This window comes from Hippopotamus amphibius, chromosome 8 (assembly GCF_030028045.1).
Source record: "Hippopotamus amphibius kiboko isolate mHipAmp2 chromosome 8, mHipAmp2.hap2, whole genome shotgun sequence".
Lineage (NCBI taxonomy): Eukaryota > Metazoa > Chordata > Mammalia > Artiodactyla > Hippopotamidae > Hippopotamus > Hippopotamus amphibius.
The window spans coordinates 103,216,344-103,240,241 of record NC_080193.1 but is presented as its reverse complement, the minus strand read 5'-3'; the positions used below and the strand labels follow the sequence as shown (position 1 = coordinate 103,240,241).

General features: G+C 36.9%; 2 protein-coding genes across 5 annotated transcripts; one reads left to right on the top strand and one right to left on the bottom strand.

Moving 5' to 3' along the window:
• Positions 1 to 111: 111 nt before the first annotated feature.
• LOC130859220 (collagen alpha-1(I) chain-like) lies at positions 112 to 1,890 on the bottom strand. Its single transcript, XM_057746506.1, has 2 exons — positions 1,887 to 1,890; positions 112 to 830 (listed from the first exon to the last, which is right to left on the bottom strand). The coding sequence occupies exons 1-2, from the start codon at positions 1,888 to 1,890 to the stop codon at positions 112 to 114; spliced, it is 723 nt and encodes a 240-aa protein (XP_057602489.1).
• STRADB (STE20 related adaptor beta) lies at positions 129 to 23,443 on the top strand. Of its 4 annotated transcripts, XM_057746634.1 has the most exons (13): positions 129 to 369; positions 2,478 to 2,668; positions 3,415 to 3,511; positions 6,499 to 6,579; positions 14,076 to 14,175; positions 17,169 to 17,290; positions 18,224 to 18,332; positions 19,186 to 19,309; positions 20,331 to 20,502; positions 20,803 to 20,907; positions 21,075 to 21,319; positions 22,027 to 22,069; positions 22,596 to 23,443. In XM_057746634.1, the coding sequence occupies exons 3-13, from the start codon at positions 3,500 to 3,502 to the stop codon at positions 22,746 to 22,748; spliced, it is 1,266 nt and encodes a 421-aa protein (XP_057602617.1). In that variant the 5' UTR covers positions 129 to 369; positions 2,478 to 2,668; positions 3,415 to 3,499; the 3' UTR covers positions 22,749 to 23,443. The 4 variants fall into 4 exon arrangements, with proteins under 4 accessions (XP_057602617.1, XP_057602616.1, XP_057602619.1 ...); XM_057746633.1 differs by lacking the exon at positions 2,478 to 2,668; XM_057746636.1 differs by lacking the exon at positions 22,027 to 22,069 and having other exon boundaries at positions 130 to 369; positions 22,596 to 22,729.
• The last annotated feature ends 455 nt before the right edge of the window (positions 23,444 to 23,898 follow it).

Below are 23,898 nucleotides of genomic sequence, written 5' to 3'. Positions count from 1 at the left end.
GGGGAAGAGAGGAGACCCAGTCTCCCAGCAGCCTGCACGGCGCCAGCGCACGACCTACTGGGAATTGTAGTTTCCTCTAGACCACGCCCCCTAACTCGAAGGCCACGCCCCTCACTGCTGGCCCTGGGGCTGGAGGCGGGGCCGCGACCCTGGGGCCGGGGTAGGGCTAGTGCAGTCCCGGCAGGCTGCCGGGGGTTGGGGCAGGGTTCCAGGCCCGCTGCCCCAGTCCGGGTCGCGCCGCGCTCCTGGCTCCGCGGCCCGCGCTGGGAGCGGGCCTTGCGCGCTCGCTTTGCCCCTGGGCGGGCCGGGCGCCCGGGACCCGCACCGCTGGCCGCCTGAGGAGAGCCGCTGGCTTTGGTCGCCGCCAGGGTAATGAGGGGAGGCCGGGCCGGGGAGGGGAAGGGCTAGGGGCTGGTCGCGACGTGAGGGAGAGCGGCTTGGCCAGCGCGTGCCTCGGGAAGCTCGAGGCTGGAACTCTCCGCCCGGCTTCCAGCCTGAGCCCGGGCGGCCAGCGGAGCCGTGGCAGGAGTGCGGCTCCGCGTGGCGAGCGGCCCCTGCGCCCCGCGCAGCTCCGGCTCGGCCCGCCGTCCCGGGCCGCGCGGCGGCCGAGGCACCTGCGTGCGGGGTAGGCGGCGCCTGCTGGGGCGGCTGTGCCCGGTGCGCGGGGCCCGGCCCCCCGCGGCGCCACCCCCGCCCCTGCTCCCACCTTTGGCCGCACTCGTCCGCCGGCGGCGGCGGAGTTTCCAAACCTGAGACGCCCTCCGGCCCGGCTCTGTGCCACCTTCTGCTGGTTCTCTGCAGAGTCCCCCGAAGCGGGACTCGGAAGGAAGCTTTTACATAATTAAATGTTCAAGCTGCGTTTTGTCTTCGGTATTTAAATTCAGGCTTGTGTTTTTCCCTCGTGAGTTTGCTGTGTCAAGTACCTTTTTCCTCAGAACTCGACTGGAATTTGTGACAGCGCCTACCTAGTAAAGAGCCTGGCACACAGTAGGCGCTTAATAAATAGTTTTTGAAAGCCTGCGTCACGATGCTAAGTTTGGAAAATTCTAGAGTTGTGCGTCGCTATAATTTTTAAGATTTTATGGGTTCCCAAGATCACTTTGAAAATTACAGTAATTTTAAAGCTCCGCCAAGAGAGTTAAAAACGGCTTTTTGCATTCCCTGTAACAAGGGCCTCTGTTGGATGCTTAAATTAACTTAGAACCCGAGTTCTGTAATTTAGATGGGCCCTCTGATTGTCACAGAAAGTGTTAACCTTTCAGATTAAAGCTTTCCGAGGAACATTATATTTTGGTACACATTTAAATTATTTGTAAAGCTTTATTCTAATTAGTTTTTTAGATAGAAGTGCGAGGGACCACGCCGATATACTTGTAAATACATTTAGAAATACAAGTCTCAAGCATGATTTTTAAAAAAGGGTTTATACTCATACCTAGTGAAAGAGCATGCAGGAGAAAATGACAGCAAATCAGTCCCCCCCCACCCTCCCCTTACCGGGGGCAGCTGCTGCCTTGACCTTAAAATATCTTATAAAATTCTCTCTTAATAGTCTGTAACATCTAAAGCAAAATCCTCTGGGATTAAGCCACGCACAGGGACAACCCCTTTAATACTGACAGTTCTCACAGATTGTGTCAGTTTCTTATGAGTTTTTCTGAAAAATAGATAATGTAATGGAGGTTAACGTTTTTTGTTGTTGTTTAATAAAGAACTTACTGATATTATGTGGAAAAAGCAGGAAACAAAATCCTGAGAACCAGGAAATTCAGTTAGTCATGACATCCCTGATCTTTCTGCCTGTAGGAATGTATGCTGCAAGTGGTCAGGGCCTTGTCTGCTTCTGTCACTAGTGAGTGATCCCAGTGTCCAGCACAGTGCCTTACCCATGGCAGCCATTCATTAAACAGTGGATACTTGGCTGTTTCAGATAACAGTGTAATTACTTTCTACCTGTGTATGGTTTCTTCATTTACTTGGGTATTTCCTTAGAATAGATTATTAGAAGTGAGATTTTACAGGGTCAAAAGGTATGAACATTTTTACAGTTATCGAAACATTGCCAACTTGCTTTCCAAATAAGTCCTGCCATTTGATACTGCCACCAGTAATATTTGAGTGTACCTTTCAGATTTGAGTGTACCTCTCAAGATCTTATATTGATACAGTATTTGGTAGTTCTGAGCACTTTCAGATGAAGTGTTTCATTTGATCTGAATCACCGTGGAAAGTGGTCAGGGCAGGTAATGTATTACCCTGATTGTAGCATCCCAAACACCAGTGCCTTAAATTGATGATAATGAATGGCAGGTGACAAAAATAATCAAACCCTTTCAGGTTTTTTCTTCCTTCCATTCTCTACCTTTGGTTTGTAGTGAATATCCTGAATAAATTGACATCTTTCCTTAGCAATGAAATTGAATGCTGCTGTATAGTATTTATGGTTTACAAAATCTTTTTTTTCTCATTTTGTTCAGATGTTTGCAGATGCCTTAATCAAACTTGGGGACTTCATTAAAATGAAATAAAGAACCACAATTTAGGTGAAAGAGATATTGAGTAGGTGTAAGGAAATACTCAGCACCAGCAGGTTTAGAACATTGCCACCCTTTCTATTAGGAAAGATCTGGAAACTTTTGGTGGTGCTTTTGTAGCTCCTTGAATCTAAGTTACTATTTTAAACCTCTGCGTCTGTTGGAGTCTTCATAAACTATTGAGATTAATACTCCATTAGTGAAAGTGGACAGGAATTATTTGTATAATGATCTGCATATCTTTCCTATCTGTCAATAAATTCCAAGAAGAATGGAAATGTGAACTAAGAATCATAAGGTAAAAAATATTCAACCTACAGAAAATATTATTTTCACATGAAAACTGAAAAAAAATTCTTTTTCTTAAACATATGGCAGGAAGAAAATTAATTCCTAGTCGGTTACTAATCCTGACCCTTTCCCATTTTTGCTGGTCAGTGACCTCAAATGATTTAATACGTAATTAAGCGGATAAGGAAGCTTTGGAAGATTCAAAGTTTACTTATAAGTAGAACCATTGGAAATTCTTGGGCATCATTTGTATTAAATGTGGGTCCAACATTGCCTTTCTGTATTGCTTTTACATTTGCTTAGGGATCCTTAAGTAGTACAGAAAAGATATGGAAGGAGAGATGCAGGTATATTGAGGCTTTGGGAATATTCAGAACCTCCTTTCAACTTCACTCTGCCTTTCTGTTGTGATGTCCGATCCCAAATAATGTCCAGTAAACAGAAATGCTCTTTAAGGACACCTTTCAGGAATGTCTGTAGTACTTGTGTCAAAGAATAGCTGCCCCAATAGCAGTGGGTTTATGGCAACTAGATCTTCAAGGAATTTTTATGTAAATATAAGTTATTTTGCTTCTGTTTTTTATACTAGGATATTTCTGTGTCTTGAAGATAAAGCAGAAATCTTCTTTGGAGTAGATGGATTTTTGTCACTTTCTGTGAACTAAAGCGATTCAATGTCTCTTTTGGTAAGTTTTTATAAACGTGGATCTAATTTTGTTTCAGTAGAGTAATTAGATGTTAGTGCAAAGCCATAATAGAAGGCATACTCTGATGGAATATTCTTAGGCCCTGAGATGTTATTTTGATCTGAATGACTTCTGGTCTTTAAAAATGAGTTAAATTATCATTGAGTTTTTATCTCTTTAAAAAGATTCTTCTATACTTTTCTGATATACTCCTTCTATTCCTTTGTCCCATACCCATTTTTTCTCATACATTTACTGTCCTCAGATATTCCTCTTCCATCCAGTTAGCTATGCCTTATCCTTTAAATCTTTCAAAAATCCCTTTTTACAAATTTCCATCTGACTAAAGACAAGCAAAATAGTATGAAAAATAAGCCCCTTGACTTAACAAGACAAGAAACATTAGAATCATTGTATAATATGATGTGTAGATACTAACTTGGTTTTTGTTTATATTAAGTCCATGTTATCTACTCTAGATTAAGTAGTTTTAGGACTTTCATTGTGTCTTATGTAGAATATAATACATTATTTGACTATTTGAATTATTAAAGCAGTGATCTTTTAAAAAGCAGTGGGTGCATTTGTATGATGATTGGTAATTTACAAATACTTTCGTATATTATATCTCTCTCAGTCTTCAAAATTGTAAATGATTGGCAGGGCAGATGGTATAATCCTCACTTGGAGTTTGGCACAAGATTGCAAAGAATTAGAGCCAGGGCTTAAACTCATATCTGGCAATCTACTCCATCACTCGCCAAGTCTGAGAGGCAGAGCTATGAAATTAGGAGACTGTATTGTTAGGTATTTGGAAAATATAGAATGCATTTACTTTGTGTATAAAGTTTATCTACTTAAAAGGGGAGCCTTATATATCTGGAAAATACACTGAGGCGGAATATCTACCTCATTTTCTAAAGCAGGGATCAGCAAACTTTTTCTTTGGAGGGCCAGATAGTATTTGTGTGCCATATGATCTCCATTAAATTACTCTTCTGTTGTAAAAGCGGCCATAGGCAGTATGTAAATAAGTGCAAATGAATATTTCTGTAAAACTTATGCACTAAAAATAGGTGGTGGGTCAGGTTTGACTTGTGGACCATAGTTTGTTGACCCCTGCTCTAAAGGATTACTTAGGATTAACAATTTTATGTCAATTTGTATGTTGGATGAGATGTAAAAGGGCACTTGATAGATGGAGATCCTGAGATTCAAAGGGCTATGTGGTTGCCCAGGGCTTCCAAATTTGGGTGGGGGGAGAGGACATCTTACTTAATCTATTATTTCATAATTATGGATTTTTTGAAAAATAGAATTTGGTAATGGGTCATTTATATTTATTCAGCTTGTTAATAATTTTACTTTATATTCTTCTTGCAATGATGAAATATTTAGAATCCTTTGAATCAAAACGTTCATGTTTTCAATTAGATATTTGTACAACTGAGATAAAGTTAATGTTTTTACTTATGAAGGATTCTTCCCCATTCAAGTTTTACCCTCTATTTAACAGCTAAGAAATGCTGTTTCCAAAGGAGCAGCAGGTAACAAAATTTCACACTCCCAGAAAGAAAGCAGGTGTTCAGCATAAACCATGTTGTTTGTAACAGACAGTTTAGGCACCATGATCCGTTCTTATCAGGGAGTGACGGGAACCCTCCCAAAATCCGAGTTCCTAGCTACCAGCTAAGGGTCAACGTTGCAAGCTGGCCTTTCCAAGGAGAGCAGTTTTAGGCCTGCTACGTTAACCCTTTTCCACACAATGGTATTAATGATTATTGTGAAAGATTCAGGGTAAATGTTGGAAAATATATGTAAGTACCAAATGTATAAATATGTAAATGACCTAAGTGGTGGTTATTTTTGATATAAACAACAATAGTAAGTATCTTCAAAAACTGTTTTATTGTAAATTTTACTCACCCTACACAAACCAGTAGAAAGTTAGCAAAGGAAATTATTCTGCAGCTATCTTGACACTGTTAGCTTCTGTTCTTCAGGGGTGAGCTTTATATAAAATGGTGGGGATATATATCAAGTTATTGTGTAAGATAGATGACATATACAGACTGTAGGAATTCAACTTAGTAATTTAGGCTAAGGAAAAATGATTAGTTTCATTAGTGAGAAATTCTGACATGTTTTAAGAGAAAGGAACTTTGATTACTTTAAGTAAGTGACTGCAAAGCATCAAGTAGACATGGATGGACTTATCTTAAAGACTCACTTGATATTATATTTTACTGTTCATATAAAAATGAATGTTCATGAGATGCTTGAAAATAATTAAAAGTCTCCTTCATACAATTTGTTTATACTTTTCTTTTGACATACCTTTTCTTCCTAAATAGTATAACATCAGCTTCATGCCACTAACGTGTAGGTGTTACATTTCTTTACTGACAATTTGTGATAATAGAACATTGAGTTAAAATGCAATAAAATGTTAATTGTGATAATGGAGCTAAGTCTCTTGAATTGATTTGAGTTGGTTAGAGATGTTTATCACCTTACAAAACAAAATTGGTTCCAAATATACTCAGTGTGTGGTTTAATGTGAATAAACATGGTTCCTGCATTTAAGGGAAAAAAAATCTGAGGATCAAGATAAAAATGATATGATGAGTACAGCAGAATAATCTCTAGCTAAATATTCAGAAAAAAATTGCACAGATGATGAAAAGGTTAAAAATTAACACCAGCAGTAAAAATGAATTGATATTATTACCTCCAGGATAGAAGGCAAGAATCAGAGATAGCACCAAATTATAGCAGATATGAAATTTGTCTTCTGCATACCCAGCTGCTTCTCCCTTCTCCGTCATACTGTGTACCTCCACAGTATGAGTCCTGGCTCCAACTCAGGTTCCTGCATGTAGCCCTTTCTCTCTCTTCCTCACCCCAGTCAATAGACTTTTTTGTATCCACATGCCACACTTGCTTATCTTGTTTTACACTTATTTAATATATTTCTGAATTTACAGGATTGTTTCTGTACTTCACGAACACAAGTTGAATCACTCAGACCTGAAAAACAGTCTGAAACCAGTACCCGTCAAAACTTGGTAAGAAAATGGTTAAGTACAATTAATATTCTTCTTTTGCCTTCTGTAATACTATTTTACAGAATATAATTCCTGGTTCTCCTATATCTCTTTTTCTCTACTTTCTTCTTTTACCTCTCTTCTTTTACTATTTCTTCTTCCTCTACTGAAGCTTTTCTCCAGAAGTCTGTAATTGGCCTCTGCTCTTCTGTCTAAACAGGCTCTCCCTAAGCAGTCTCACTGGCTCCTGTGATTTCAGTTGCTCAGATTTCAGATTGTCTGGAGGTTTTCCTTGAGGTTGTGTGGGGGTCCTGTCGTCAGGCAGGGCTGATGATTCTCAGATTTTTACCTGCAACTTTGGACTCTTTCCTGGGCACCAGATGTGTCTGTACAATTCCTCTGGTTAGTTTTCAAAGGCATCTCTATGGAGTTTGAGTAAAATCTTAATCTTCTCTCAGACGTCACTGACCTATTGAATTTCCTGCTTTGGCAAATGGAAACCCGTCTACTAAATCACCCTAACTAGAAACTTTGGAGTTATCCTCACACTGCCTCTTCCTTTTCCCCCACATCTAATTATACACCAAGTCTTATGGATCTATCTCTGGAATGCTCTTAAGTCCATCCCCTCCTTCACCTGATCACTGCTACTACTCAAATCTCATCATCTCTCACCTGGACTATTGCAGGTAAACACATTTCCTCTAGTTTCCTAGACACACATATAACTTCCTCTCCCACTCAGTTCAGTATTCTACACTGTTACTAACACAGGCCTGTTTGTGCCGCTTTCCAGCTTTAAATTTTCCATTGGTTTCATAAAACCTGTGGGATAAAGCCTAAACTTCTTAGTGTTATATAATGATTCTTAATGGCATGGAATATGTCTAATATTTGAGTTTCATTTATTGGTCTTGAATCTTAGCACATACTCTTATTTCTGCTTGAAATACCCTTCTCCCACTTTCTCCCTCTAAAATTCTTCCTCGTGCTTAAAGAGTTGACTCAAATATCACATCTCTGAAGCCTTTGCTTTTGTACCTTTAACTCTGTTATGCTCCTGCAGATCTTAGACATCCTCATAAAATGGCATTTACTGTATTATCTCACAATGTTTGATGTATATGTCTCTCCACATGGTCCCCATAAAATAAGCATCTTGTCTTTTTTATCTTTATCATCCCTGGGTAATGCCTGATATATTAAACAATATTCAAAGAAACATGCTGAGAAATAAGTGTTTCTCTGGATTCCCCTCTTAATCTCTTAATCTTTATTTTATATTATAATTCTTTCTATAAAATAGAACCTGCCTTGCAGATACTTTAGTCCTACAAAATAGAGTAATCCCAGTTAATCCTATTTATAAGTTTATCCTGATCTTATCTTTAGTTGTCATCGTTTTTGTCATTTCACTTTTTACTCACTAATGCTCTGTAGTCTTCTATTACATACCCTTTTGTACAATAGGATATAGTATCCAATCCTAGTTTTCATTCAAGTATTACCCTTCACACTGAGGTAGCATTTAGAAAGTAAAGTGTCTGTTGTTGGCTCCTTGATGTTACCAAGAGAACTCAGGAAACTTCCACAAGGGCTGCTTTTTTAGGGGGAGGGGGTATTGTGCTAGGATACACATAACATAAAATTTTCCTTCTTAACCATTTTAAAGTATACAGTTCACTGGCATCAGATACATTCATAATATTGTACAGCCATCACCGCCATTCATTTCCATAATTCTTTTCATCTTGTAAAACTGAAACTCTTTACCCATTAAACAATAGCTCCTCTTTCCCTCTTAACTCCCCACCTCTTGGAAACTACAATTCTGCTTTCTGTTTCTGATGTTTGACTACTCTGAGTAACAATATAAGTTGAATCATACTGTATTTGTTATTTTGTGACTGAGGTTTTTCACTTAGCATAGTGTCCTCAAGATTCACTGGTATTGCAGTATACTGCAGAATTTCCTTACTTTTTAAGGTGGAATAATATTCCATTATATGTATATACTACATTTTGCTTATTCATTCATCTGTTTGTGGACACTTGGGTTGCTTCCACATTGTAGCTATTGTGAACAGTGCTGCTATGAACATGGGTGTACAGATATCTCTTTGAGACCTCGATTTCAATTCTTTTAGGTATATACCCAGAAGTGGAATTGCTGGATCATATGGTAATTCTACTTAAATTTTTTGAGGAACCACCATACTCTTTTCCACAGTGGCTATACTATTTTACATTCCTACCAGCAGTGCACAAGAGTTCCAGTTTCTCTGCATCCTCTCCAACACTCATTATTTTCTGATTTTTTTGATAACAGCTGTCATGAGGGTGTGAGGTGGTGTCTCATTGTAGTTTTTTTTTTTTATTGAAGTATAATTGTTTTACAATGTTGTGTTAGTTTCTGCTGTACAATGAAGTGAATCAGCTGTATGTATACATATATCCCCTCCCTCTTGGACCTCCCTCCCCTCCCCCATCCTGCCCATCTAGGTCATCACAGAGCACTGAGCTGAGCTCCCTGTGTTATATAGCAGGTTCCCACTAGCTGTCTGTTTTATACATGGTAGTGTATTTATGTCAAACCTAATCTCCCAATTCATCCCACGCTCCCCTTCCCCACTGTGTCCACACTTCCGTTCTTTACGTATGCGTCTCTATTCCTGCCCCGCAAATAGGTTCATCTGTACTATTTTTCTAGATTCCACATATATGCATTAGTATACAATATTTGTTTTTCTCTTTCTGACTTACTTCACTTTGCATGACAGACTCTAGGTCCATCCATGTCTCTACAAATGACCCAATTTCCTTCCTTTTTATGACTGAATAATATTCCATTATATATATGTACCATATCTTCTTTATCCACTCATCTGTTGATGGACATTTAGGTTGTTTCTATGTCCTGGCTATTGTAAATAGTGCTGCAGTGAACACTGGGGTACATGTTACTTTTTGAATTATGGTTTTCTCAGGGTATATGCCCAGTAGTGGGATTGCTGGGTCTTATGGTAGTTCTATTTTTAGTTTTTTAAGGAACCTTCATACTGTTTTCCATAGTGGCTATACCAGTTTATATTCCCACCAGCAGTGTATGAGGGTTCCCTTTTCTTCACACCCTCTCCAGCATTTATTGTTTGTAGATTTTTTGACGATCACCATTCTCACTGGTGTGAGGTGGTATCTCACTGTAGTTTTGATTTGCATTTCTCTAATAATTAGTGATGTTGAGCATCTTTTCATGTGCCTCTTGGCCATCTGCATGTCTTTTTTGAAGAAATGTCTATTTAGGTCTTCTGCCCATTTTTTGATAGGGTTGTTTGTTTTTTTGATATTGAGCTGCATGAGCTGTTTGTATATTTTGGAGATTAATCCTTTGTCCATTGCTTCATTTGCAAATATTTTCTCCCATTCTGAGGGTTGTCCTTTCATTTTGTTTATGGTTTCCTTTGCTGTGCAAAGCTTTTAAGTTTCATTAGGTCCCATTTGCTTATTTTTGTTTTTATTTTTGTTACTGTAGGTGGTGGGTCAAAAAAGATCTTATTGTGATTTATGTCAAGGAGGTTCTTCCTATGTTTTCCTCTAAGAGTTTTATAGTGTCCAGTCTTACATTTAGGTCTTTAATCCATTTTGAGTTTATTTTTGTGTATGGTGTTAGGTAGTGTTCTAATCTTATTCTTTTACACGTAGCTGTCCAGTTTTCCCGGCACCATTTATTGAAGAGACTGTCTTTTCTCCATTATATATTCTTGTCTCCTTTGTCATAGATTAGGTGACTATAGGTGCGTAGGTTTATCTCTGGGCTTTCTATCCTGTACCGTTGATCTATTTTTCTATTTTTGTGCTAGTACCATACAGTCTTGATTACTGTAGCTTTGTAGTATAGCCTGAAATCAGGGAGCTTGATTCCTCCAGCTCCATTTTTCAACATAATAAAGGCCATGTACGACAAACCCACAGCAAACATCATTCTCAGTGGTGAAAAACTGAAAGCATTTCCTCTAAGATCAGGAACAAGACAAGGATGTCTACTCTCACCACTATTATTCAAAATAGTTTTGGAATTCCTAGCCACAGCAATCAGAGAAGGAAGAGAAACAAAAGGAATATAAATTGGAAAAGAAGTAGATCTGTCACTCTTTGCAGATGACATGATACTATACATAGAAAAACCTAAAGATGCCACCAGAAAACTACTAGAACTAATCAATGAATTTGGTAAAGATACAGGATACAAAATTTATTTTTTTTATAAATTTATTTATTTAATTTATTGGCTGCATTGGGTCTTTGTTGCTGCACACGGGCTTTCTCTAGTTGCTGCGAGTGGAGGCTACTCTTCATTGTGGTGCACAGGCTCCTCATTGTAGTGGCTTCTCTTGTTGCAGAGCATGGGCTATAGGCTTCAGTAGTTGTGGCACACGGGCTCAATAGTTGTGGCTCATGGGCTCTAGAGCACAGGCTCAATAGTTGTGGCACACGGGCTTAGTTGCTCTGTGGCATGTGGAATCTTCCCAGAGCAGGGCTCAAATCCGTGTCCCCTGCATTGGCAGGTGGATTCTTAACCACTGTGCCACCTAGGAAGTCCTGCAGGATACACAATTAATGCACAGAAGTCTCTTGCATTCCTATACACTAACAACGAAAAATCAGAAAGAGAAATTAAGGAAACAATCCCATTTACCATTGCAACAAAAAGAATAAAATACCTAGGAATAAACCTACCTTAGGAGGCAGAAGACCTGTACTCAGAAAACTATAAAACACTGATGAAAGAAATCAAAGATGATACAAACAGATGGAGAGCTATATCATGTTCTTGGATTGGAAGAATCAATATTGTGAAAATGACTATACTACCCAAAACAATCTACAGATTCAATGCAATCCCTATCAAATTACCAATGGCATTCTTCACAGAATTAGAACAAAAAATTTTACAATTTGTATGGAAACACAAAGGACCTCATGTAGTTTTGATTTGCATTTCCCTAACAGTTAGTTATGTTGAACATTTTTTCATGCGTTTATTGACCACATACATGTATTCTGTGGAGAAATGTTTATTCAAGTTTTTTGCCCTTTTTTGAATTGGATTGTTTGTTTTTTTGTTGTTGAGTTTTAGTTCTCTGTATATTCTGGGTGTTAACATCTCATCAGAAGCATGACCTACAAATATTTTCTTGATCCATTTTGAGTTAATTTTTGTATAGGTAAGGGCCCGACTTCATTCTTTTGCTCTGGATATCCAGTTTTCTCAGCATCATTTGTTGAAAATACTGTCCTAGCTCCATTGAATGGTCTTGGCACGCTTGTCAAAAGTCATTTGACCATATATGTGAGAGTTTATTTCCAGGCTCTTTATTCTGTTCTGTTGCTCTGTATGTCTTTGTGTCAATACCACACTGTTTGAATTACTGTATCTTTGTAGTAAGTTTTGAAATCAGGAAGAGTGAGTCCTCCAGTTTTGCTCTTTTTTTTTTTTTCAAGGTTGTTTTTGCTATTCGGGGTCCATTGAGATTTTAATAATATTAAGTCTTCCAATATTTGAACATAAGGTGTGTTTCCATTCAGTTATGTCTTCTTCAATTTCTTTCAGCAGTGTTTTGTAGTTTCCATTGTACAAGTCTTCCACTGCCTTGGTTAAGTTAATTTCTAAGTATTTTATTCTTTTTGATGCTATTGTAAATGGCACAATTTTCATGATTTTTTTCCCAGATTACTCATTAACCAGGTCTTTTGAATTTTTAGGAAGTTATTAAGAAGTTTGACAAGGACCCTGCTGTGATTTTTGCTTTCTAATTCTCTAACTAGTCATCAAATCAAAAAGAGAAGTGAGATTAGTTTTAAGATGATTTACTCTTAGTAAACCTATATTGTTCTTGTGATTGCCAGGTTGTTTTCTTAAGTGTCCATAACTCCTCTGTGTAGTAATTTGATACCAGACCTTACTGGGCAACAGCATCAAGCTTGTCCCTTTATACCTTTTTCCCTTTTTTTGAAAATTGAGTCAGTGTTTAACTATTTCCATTCTGGTTTCTCATCTGAGTTGTATATTTGCAAACTTAATATCCTAGATGTAATTGTCTTTGGTCTGGAGGTTTGAACCTATTGAAAACAACCTGTTTTGGGCTTCAGCTACTTAATTACAACCTAAGTGCTTCTTCTAGTTTAAAGAAGACTATTTCCCTAATGGAGTTGCTGGAAGCAAAGTAGAGGTTGATTAGCCTGATTTCAATCCATCATCTGGTAACCTGATGCCATTTTTTTAAGCAGTGAACTGTAAGCCTTAGTTCATTCTGTGCCCTAGCCTTCCTGACAGACTTATAGCTTATCACTTTAAATTTTTTTAAAACTACTATGTGCGTCTTCTCTCTCTCTTATATGTGTTCTTTAAATCTGAATTTAAGACTACCTGTTCTAAAGAAATTGAAATGATTTATTTAGATTTCTGTCTTCATTGGGATTTTTTCCAACCGTATGGTAAAATTTCTTTTTACAGCCTTTCATTCCTCTCAAAGATTATTCACCTTTATTCACCTTTAGCCATGAGCTTATAATTATATTTGTTTCTGCTCTGTTAAAAGTTTAGGGAACATGTAGAAGCAAATGTAAAAAAAATAGCAGAATTTCTAGTACATAGTAATGTCATTTCTAACTCCCTTCTTCCTTCTCTTTACCTTGGAGTAGTAACAAGATTCTGGCCACCTACTGGTGCCTGTAAAGGCTGCTAAGTGTCTTTTGGAGTACTGGTGTCCTTTTGGAGATCTTCATGGCTGTCATATGACGCCAGTGGTGTCGGCCTCTTCTTTCACCTGCGTGAAGTTATTTTAGTGCCACTGGGATCTGGTGCACACCTAGGACTCTGACTCCATAGTACCCTGTGAGAGGCCATAGTGGTACATGATGATTAACTCAGGACTTCTGTACCCTATCCTGTTCTCCCATCTCTTTATTTTCCTTTCTGACCTCCCTTCTGATTCATCTCATCTTGTGAAAAATGTCTTCAGCTCCTTTTAATAGGCTGCAGTGTGGAAATTGTTCCTTGACTGTTAACACCTCCACTGGCTGAGCAGATCCTGTATGAGCAATGACTGTAACTGGCAACCACTTGAAGCAAGAGCACCAGAATAGAATATTCCTCAGAAGTCCTTGCATCTCTTCCCTTGATATATTTATGAGCTACCCTGAAGAGTCAACAGCTGTTCTTAGCAATTCCTAACAACACTTCCTGGAAATTATGCTGAGAAGTATTCTTCATTACCTGTAAATCTGCTTTTCTAGCCCTCTCCCACTTCACAGGCTGATAGGCATCACTTATTAGCTGTTGTAAATACTTTTTGGATCTTAAAACACTCTCTTAAGCCACCTTTCAGTGCCTTCCTAACAAGCACTTATGTGTTTGAAAAGAAAATATCAGTATTCTGTATTGGAGTAGGGGACCAAATTGGGGCACCGAAAAAAGTTTATACCTGTTTTGTTTTCGTATTTTTGAAACAATGCAGGTTGATGAGCCAGGCCTTTCCTTGTTGCCTCCATCCAGTAGAGCCAGTGAAGTGATCTGTTCCACCAACGTTTCTCACTATGAACTCCAAGTGGAAATAGGTAATAATTCTGGATTGCACATAATGGACTCATCATTGTTAGAAATGAAATTGATGACAAAAAGATTATTTTGTAAGCAGGCTTTTTCTGTTGTTACCCATAGCATAAATCTAAATGTTAATTTTGTCAGTCAAATGGATCTATTAGTTGTATCTGTCCTAAAACAGTAGCCCAGATTTTTTTCAAGATTACCTTCTAGAATTTATACTTTTTCACTGAAGTACATGTAGAGAAGGCAGACACTAAATAATCTAATTGTTATTTGTATCTTTATCGTGGGAAACTTATGATCATTTGTCTGAGTTAAATCAAATCATGTCAATCTTTTCAGTCACCGTCCTATAACCAAATTACTTCCTTTTAACTTAAAATCTTACCTAAAATCCCATTTGTAGTAGAAACTTTTTTCAGTTAAGTTTAGAACTGGATGAGTTGTTGTTTATAGCCTTATACATATGAAAATTTGCTCTGAATATTCAGAAACATCTATTAAACACTACAAAGAGATACCACGTTAGGTGCTAGGGACATAAAGCCATGTAAAACACTTGAGGAGTTCACATCCTCTCTGGAAAGACGAACATGAAAGACAGCTTTGTCTTATGCACGGAAAGGTGCTATAGTAGAGGTGTGCTAAGTGTTACAGGAACAGAGAAGATAGAGCATCCAGCTTTTCGTCTTGACTCTTCTAGGAGTCAAGGAAGATAGCACAAAGGGGATGGGTCCTGAAGCATGAGGAAAAGTTTACTAAATATTCTAGTCAGGGTTTTTGTTCAAACAACAGAAAATAGTCCTGAAGAAACCAAGAGAAGCTATGTGACTAGAACCATAGCCAGGGTGACAGCACAAGAGCAGCCTAGTTAGTGTACATTAGCAGGGTACTTTTACCACCAGACGTTGGACCCCATTGGCAAGTTCCAAACTTAACTGAAAGAAGTTTCTACTGAAAATGGGATTTTTAGGTAAGGTTTTAACTTTTAAGTGAGTTCTGACCGCCTCTGCTTCTTCTATCACTCGCTTCATTCTCCAGTTGAGCCTCCATGCCAGGGTCAAGGTGACCAAGAGAGAATAAGGATTTGACCTTCTCTAAAGTAGCAGTGGTGGAAAATGCCCCCAAATTAGAAAGGACTTTCAAATGGTGTCAATCCAGAAAAGGTAAAAAAAAAAAAATAATTACTTCAATAGGTAACTGAGGAAAGACTATCATATAGTTGCTCTTTGCCTAGACTCAGGAACAAAGGGAGAACAGGCAGTAGGAGGAGATAAGTCTGAAAAAGGAGGTTTGCGACACGTTGTAAAAGACCTCATATGGGGTATGTAGAAGTTCAGACTCTCTGTCAGCCCCTGCAATGTACCCATTTCATTACTCAGCAGATTTAAGGAAAGGTTTGGAATTTATCTTCTCTGTGCTAGAGAGACACTGGAATAGTGATGATAATAATAGCATCTAATCAGCATTAGGCTGAACATTTTATATATGTTTTTTCATTTCACCCCTTTCCCCTCTGATTTTGCAGATGAGGATACTGAGGCTCTGAGAATTTAAGTGATTGTCATACAGTTAGTGATTTGAAAACAAACTTTTGTGACTGTAAGGTCTAAACTCTCAGATGCTGCACTATAGTACCTTTCTTTTGATAAAATGTTGAAATTAGAAGGACAACTGGCAGCAGTTCCAGGCAGCAATCTGGAAGATATAGTTGATCAGTGATTTACAGTCAGAAGTGTCATCCTCATCACCTGAGTCTTTTTAAAAATTGCAATGCCTATATCCCATCACAGACCTACTGAATCAAAATTTCTGGTGAATGGGACCTCGGCACAGGCTTTTGAAGTAGTTCCATCAGTAGTTTTGGTGCATGTCCTGGTTGAGAATGCAGGGCATAGTGAGGAAGCCACTGCATCTATCCAGAGAACAAGGACAGGACCTGAGCTAAGGCAAGTGATGCTGACACTGGGGAGGAAGGAACGAATTTCAAATTAATTTCATTTCAACAATAAAAGTGGCAGAATTTGGTGACTGTGGAGAGGAAGGAAACTAACATCTTTTAGGTGTCTGTTAATAGATTACCATTCTAGGTATTTTTAATTTAAAAACTGACGACACCAGATGCTGGTGAGTGTGTCAAGCAACTGCAGTTCTTATGCATTGCTGGTGGGAATGCAAAGTGATTCAGCCACTTTCAAAAACAGCTTCACAACTTCTTAGAAGGTTAAACATACAGACCCAGCAATCCCACTTTCAAGTATTTGCCAAAGAGAAATGAAACATATGTCTACTTAAAGAATGTTTTTGGCAGCTTTATTTGTAGTCACCAAAAACTGAAAACAACCCAAGTATCTATCTATGAACTTATGAGTAGATAAATAAATAAATTGTGGTATGTCCATATGATGGATTATTGCTCCACATAGAAAGAAATTAACCGAAACATGAATGAATCTCAAAGCATTATACTAAGTGAAAGAAGCCAGACACAAAAAACTGTACTCCTTATGATACTGTGTACATGACAAACAAAAATCACATCAGCAGTTGCTGGGGACTGGGAGTAGGGGATTGCTGAGTAACATTCCGTTGTTTGAATATGTCACCATTTGTTTATCAAGTCACAATATTAACCGCAATATTAACATTAATGGTATAGTATGTATATTTAATTTGTACTCCATTATCTTGAGCATCTTTTCATGTGTTTGTTGGCCATTTCTGTCTTCTTTTGTGGCTTGCCTATTTAATCTTCTGCTTAATTTTTAGTTGGGATGTTTGTCATTTATTATTAGAGCTGTAAGAGTTCTTTATATAGTACTCTGGATATAAGTCTTATCTGATATAAATATTGTTAATACTTTCAATCAGTGGCTTGCCTTCTCATTTTCTTAACAGTGTTTTCTTGAAGAGCAGAAGTTTTTAATTTTTTAATTTTGATGAAGTCCTGATTATCAGTTTTTTTTCCTTTGGTTGTTAACATGAGTTTTATGTTTGATTATAGGAAGAGGATTTGACAACTTGACTTCTGTCCATCTTGCACGGCATACTCCTACAGGGACACTGGTTACTATAAAAATTACAAATCTGGAAAACTGCACTGAAGAACGCCTGAAAGCTTTACAGGTAACAATACAAAGAAAATGATACATTTAACTTAATGTCTATTTGAGGAGATTACATCTGTAAGAATTTTTTTTCGCAAATTAGTAGTTCTGTTAGAGAAAGGTAGATTTATTTCTTCTAATAAACATGCAATTACAGAATTGGAAAGAATACTTGGAAACCAGATCCATGAAAGAACAGATATATTCAAACTTTGGTAACTGCTGTAAGTGCCTTCAAATGAATATCATACTTGAAATACTGGTCTTAATTTATTTAAAAAGCCCTCGTCAGTCCAGTCACAAATAATCGTATAGGGAAATAGAAAAAACAAAAGCAAATAGTTTCCTTTTCATCCAGCTAAGTAATATTAGCTTCTGAATCGATAAATTTTAACAGATTGCCTTTCAGGAATATTATAATAATTTCCATTGTCACTAATCATCTTTGGTGTAAAGAAGGAAAGGATTTTGTTTTGGTATTATCTCAATTTTTTAGATATTTATATGTGCACATGTATATTGCACAGAAAAAGATTGGAAGAAATTATACTGAAATGTTAACTGTAGTTCTATGATTTAGTTTTAGAAGTTACTTTTATCTTCATATTTTAATGTATTTTTTAAATGTTTCTATTATAAGAACACAGTATAGTTATTATGACCTCTGGAGTCAGACTGTCTAATAAGTTCACATCCTACTTTCATTAATTACGTGCTCTTGGATAAGTTTTCTAACTTGTTTCTAAGTATCCTCTTCTGTAAAATGGAAATCTTAATGTCACATACTTGGTGTAGTGGTTGTGAGATTTAAAGACATGACAGCACTAAGAACAGCGCTTAGTACTAATAAGCTCCATTATTAGTACTAATATGCTGCCACTACTGCTGTTATCTCCATAATGAGGAAAAAAGGTTGTTTTTAAATGTCTTGTCTCTTGTGTGTCTATACTAGAAAGCAGTGATTCTATCCCACTTTTTCCGGCATCCCAATATTACAACTTACTGGACTGTTTTCACTGTTGGCAGCTGGCTTTGGGTTATTTCTCCTTTTATGGCCTATGGTAAGAAAACTCATTTTAGGTAAAATAATTCATGGGTTAGCCTGGATGCTATAATTATAAGGATGAGTGTGATCTTAGATTTATGATTCACTACTTTTAATTTATAAATCTGATGGCCATTTCTAGATTTCATGATATATTTCTATATCTGATTCGTGTTGAATTTTAGTCTTCAGGAAAAAAAGTAGAATGGGTCTCATAATCAGTGAAACCACCACTGATTGCTTCTCCAAGAAGTCTATGCGTTTGAACAAGCTGTCTTTTCCCCTTCAGTTTCCTTTCTCTCTCTCAATGGAGAGCTGCTTTTATTCTTTAAGCAAAAGTAATTTTTCCACTTGTGCACACCATCCTATCCTTGTGTCTCTGCATTGTAAACTATTTCACTGTATTGTAAACATGTGTGTATACCTGTCTCCTTCACTGGATTTGAGCTTCTTGAGGGCAGGATCATGTACATATTTTTCATTTTGGTGTCCCTGGATGCTCGTAAAATACCTAGCACACAGCAATGTTCAGTAGGTGTGTTGAACACATAAATGAATGGATTCTAGAGCTTTGATTTTTAGGATAGTTTTTGTGAATTGCCTGTGGATGTAAAATATATATATTCTCACACAGCATATATTTTTTCAGTAATATTGAATATTGTTAATTCACTTGTCTAATCTCTAGCATGTTGTTAGAAAAGTCTTTTTAAAGAGTCTTGAAGGAAAATTACCTTTGCGTAGGAAAGCAGTTAGACTCTAAAATGTAATGCATGTGTGTGTGTCTGTTTATGTTTATGGTTGATAAGAACATTTAAAACATAGCTAGAAGCAAGTGTTCATCTAAAGATTTCAGGAGTTTCTTTCAGGTTCAGCAAGTCAACTCTTGAGGACTTACTTTCCTGAAGGAATGAGTGAAACTTTAATAAGAAACATTCTCTTTGGAGCAGTGAGAGGGTTGAACTATCTGCATCAAAATGGCTGTATTCACAGGTATTTACTTATTTGTATTTTATAAAATGAAAGAATTTGAGAGGAAGAAATCTTTTAGGGAGATTTTAGGAAGGAGCAATTGAATGTTAGAATGGAGGATAGGAAACTTGCAAATGAAAATTAAGCGAGGAAGGGACCAGTAGGTATGGTAGATGCTCACATTTTATAGTTCTGAACAGAAAAGTTCAGACCACCTCCTCTGTGCCAAGTGCTGTGCTCAGTGCTGGGGTGGAGTGCCTGCCCTCCCAGGGCTCAAGTCCCAGTAATGAGTCCCAAACCTATCTGTTTGGGGTGTAAGCTGTAGGGAGTGGGATCCTAGTTAACGCCTGTGTTTTGTTTTTTCCTTAAACAGATAAGGAGCTGCTTTTCAGCTTTAGGTCATGTTTATATCATATACAGATTGCAACTAAACCTTTGATTTCTTAAGTGTTTTGTAGCACTTTGAGATTATCCTACCAAATATCAGTTCTCTTGTTGCCAAACTATAGATGCAGAAGTAGGCTGAATGTTAAAAACAATGCTGTTCTAAGATACATTGGGGCTTTGTTTTCCTTTTTAATTAAGTTATTTTTAAATAAACTTGTTTTCTTACTGTTTGTTTCACCTGCTTAAAGCCTTCTTTCTTACTGTTTGTTGTTTCTTAGCAGCATTCTGGTTAACTGAGGATTTCTAACAGACAGTTTTCTAATTAATCAAGGTTTTATTATACTTTACGGGACTATTGGCCATCCTGCTCTGTTAGTTTCCAGTTTTCATGTTTAGGATGAAAAACAAGGCTCTTTTATAATTTATTTGACAAAAGAAATTTTTATTAGACATAGCTTTATGTTTTGTTAATACCATGAGAGGCTATCTTTTATTGGATAATATTGCGTTTAACTTTATAACTTGATGCTTCAAATATTATTTTATAAAGAGTACTTAATTTCTAAGGGAATGCATGGATTTATTCTGACTAGATTTTCATTCTTTCTTCATTAGCCAATTTCTTAGTATTTAGGATTGTTTCTTTTTGTTCTAGGAGTATTAAAGCCAGCCATATCCTCATTTCTGGTGATGGCCTAGTGACCCTCTCTGGCCTGTCCCATCTGCATAGTTTGGTTAAGCACGGACAGAGGCACAGGGCTGTATATGATTTCCCACAGTTCAGCACATCAGTGCAGCCGTGGCTGAGTCCAGAACTACTGAGACAGGTCAGGTGTGGCCATTGCATTGGGTTGTCTATGCGTCTTGAGTGTCTTCTGAGTTTCACTAAAGGACAGTTGTGCCCATATATTTGGATTGATGAAAGGCCTACTGCAAGATTTTTTTTATTCTTTCCTGTCAAAAGTACTATGTTAAGAATTTTTACGTGTATATCAAATATTAGATATATCTTGATTTCTCATGAGTTTTTTCCATTGTTATTTACCACCCTTTATCAAAAAAAGCATATGTATGTAACTTTTTAAAGGCTATTTACACTAAAGGACTTCAAATTAATTGTTCTACAGGATTTACATGGATATAATGTAAAGTCAGATATTTACAGCGTTGGGATTACAGCATGTGAATTGGCCAGTGGGCAGGTACCTTTCCAGGACATGCACAGGACTCAGGTAAATGCTGCTAAAATCCTGAACTACTTTCCTTTCATAAGATTCCTTACATTCTAGATAATTTCTTTTTAACATCTTTGCTGTAGACTCTTAGGATCCTAATTGTTGTTGTTATTGTTTTAATATCTTGCCTGAAAAGGGTTGAAGGAAATTTTTCTTTCTTTTAGATGTTGTTACAGAAACTGAAAGGTCCTCCTTATAGCCCATTGGATATCAGTATTTTCCCTCAATCAGAATCCAGAATGAAAAATTCCCGATCAGGTGTAGACTCTGGGATTGGAGAAAGTGTACATGTCTCCAGTGGAACTCACACAGTAAATAGTGACAGATTGCAAACACCATCCTCAAAAACATTCTCTCCTGCCTTCCTTAGCTTGGTACAGCTCTGTTTGCAACAAGATCCTGAAAAAAGGTAATATTGGTCACTTCTAAAGAGCATAAAACATCTTTATTTTGTATTTTATAGAAGCTTTGTGATATTTCCTTCTCACCAAATTCAAATCTATTATCAGTCTTTTCATCAAAAAACTATACAGTAGCCTAATTCAGGAAGTACCAATGCTAAAAGCAAGTAGAGACAATGAGCAAACGGGAAGAATACTAGATTTGAAGTCAGAAGACTTGGGCTTCAGTCTCAGCTGTATCATTTCCTAACCAAGTCGCCTTGTAAAAATCAGTTAATCTTTCTGCATGTTAATTACTGCATTTGTGTTAAGACATTTTAGAAACTTCCAAGCAGTATAAGAGTGTTAGTTGCTGGTATTACAATAATTATTATCATAGATAACTATTAGCATTAGTACTTTGGAAATAAGGTGTGCGTCTTTTTAATCTTTTTTTAGCCTCTTAATGCCTAGTATAGTTCCTTATAATTAATAAGTGCCTAATAAATGTTAGGTCATGGACCAGTTGAAGGTTATCTCTAGAATTAATTCTTCCCATTAGGCAAGATTGAAGCTAAGAATTGGGCTTCCTTAAATATATTCTTTTTCCTTTTAATTTTTGTGTATTGAGTTTTATAGCTCTAAACCTAAGTTCTAACATAGCTTACACCAAAAAAAAAATCTACATTCTAATATGAGGTTCTTTTTTAAAATAATTTTTTCAAAAAAATTTCAGGCCATCAGCAAGCAGTTTATTATCCCATGTTTTCTTCAAACAGGTGAGCTGATCTATCTTTGTTGTCTAGATGTTTGTTTTTTAATCCTATTAAAAAGTCACATCATTTTGTTGGCTTAATGGGACAGTTTGGTTACCAAGATTCTTAATAATAACTTTCTAATAAGGTACAGTTAAAAACAAGAAAATGGTTTTGGTAGATTAATTATAGACGTTCTAAAATATTTCCATTCTGCAAAACAAAACGAGTAGACAAAGGGAATATCATCATGTGTTACTTTATCCTCAGTTTATATTTTGATTAATTTAGAGACATTTTATTTTTCTGTATTGGCTAGAAATTATGTAAAGGCAACATAATTCTGATAAAGGTCATTTTATTTGGCTGTTACTTCTTCTTGGTTTTCAGATGACCAGAATCAAAGGCATGTTTCAATGAAAATACCTAAAAACAATTTAAACACTTTTAACATGATTTCTTTAAAAGTTATTTATTGCTAAAAAAAAAAAAAAAAAGCTAATGTAATGAATATATGTATTACCAGCCTTATTTTGAGTTTCTTTAACAGATGAAAGAAGAAAGCCAGAGTTCAATACTTTCACTGTTGCCTCCTGCTTGTCACAAGCCATCAGTAGCATCAATAGCACTGCCTCCAGCATCACCTTGGACTGAGCCGGAATGTGATTTTCCTGATGAAAAAGATTCAAACTGGGAATTCTAGGGCTGCCAAATCCTATTATGTCCTATGTACTTGACACTTTCTCCCTGCTGCTTTTTCTTCTGTAACACTAGGTACAAATACCAGAATTATACTTGAAAATACAGTTGGTGCACTGGAGAATCTATCATTTAAAACCACTCTGTTCAAAGGGGCATGAGTTTATAGCCCCTTTGGTTAGCTCAGAGTGCTATTCTAACTCCAGGGAAACTTTGAAATTATTAATTTAACTACATTTAGTGTCATCTGTTCTCAAAATTTTATCCCAAGCTGTGACTAACTCTTCTTTTTGAGCTTTCAATATAATTTTTGAGCCAGTTAAATTTTTCAGCATTTTGCTGCCCTCAGGGGAATGAGCCCTCAGAGGACATTGCTTCCAAGTACATTTTTTACTTCCAGATTCTCTAGCCTTTTTAATCAGCTATTGTTAAACCAACAGGCTAGTTTATCTTGGCATCAAACCCTGCTTTGATAGATGGGAAAATGTTTCTACTTTTCCATTTTCTTCTGTTACTACTTACAGTAATATCAAACTGAGCCTCACTCACATTAAATGATTCACTTGAAATGTATAGAGAAGTTGTAATTTGCTTTTTTTTTTATTTTTAAGGGGCGAAAGTAACACTTTTCTACTTATGTAAATTATCGATCCTAAATTCATGCACCCCGTGGGAGCTCAATAAAGATTTACTGAATTGCGTTTATACTAATAATTTTCTTTGTGTGGTTTGACACAGCTAAAATATAGATTCTAATTCATTGTGCCAAGGAAAGCTCTTTCTCAAACAAGCAGGTTTATATAAACCTGTTGACTTGGGGACAACCTGGTATTTGATTCAATGGAGGCAGGTCTTCCAGCCCTTTATATGATTATTCTTGCTCCTGTAGGGGATACAACATGTAAGGACATAGAGAACTTAATAAACTAAAGGTAAAACTTACCTTATTAGCAAAAGAGATATGCCGTCTCAAAAAGAGAATGTATTTTGGACTGTGATAAGTTGGGATTTACCTCAATTAGTAGATTCTATTTGTACACTTTTAATTAACATTACATAAAAATTATTTTGAAACAATTGTTTTAAGACTTAAAAATTAAAACCAATGAGACAAATAATATACAAACTAATAGTCTGAAACACAAACCTTTTCA

Bases quoted from the DNA above. Each gene is read 5' to 3' on its own strand.
- STRADB (XM_057746633.1), top strand. The intron at 6,580-14,075 runs GTAAGAAAATGG...GAAACAATGCAG, and splicing joins CCAGTACCCGTCAAAACTTG to GTTGATGAGCCAGGCCTTTC. The intron at 20,908-21,074 runs GTAAATGCTGCT...TCTTTCTTTTAG, and splicing joins AGGACATGCACAGGACTCAG to ATGTTGTTACAGAAACTGAA.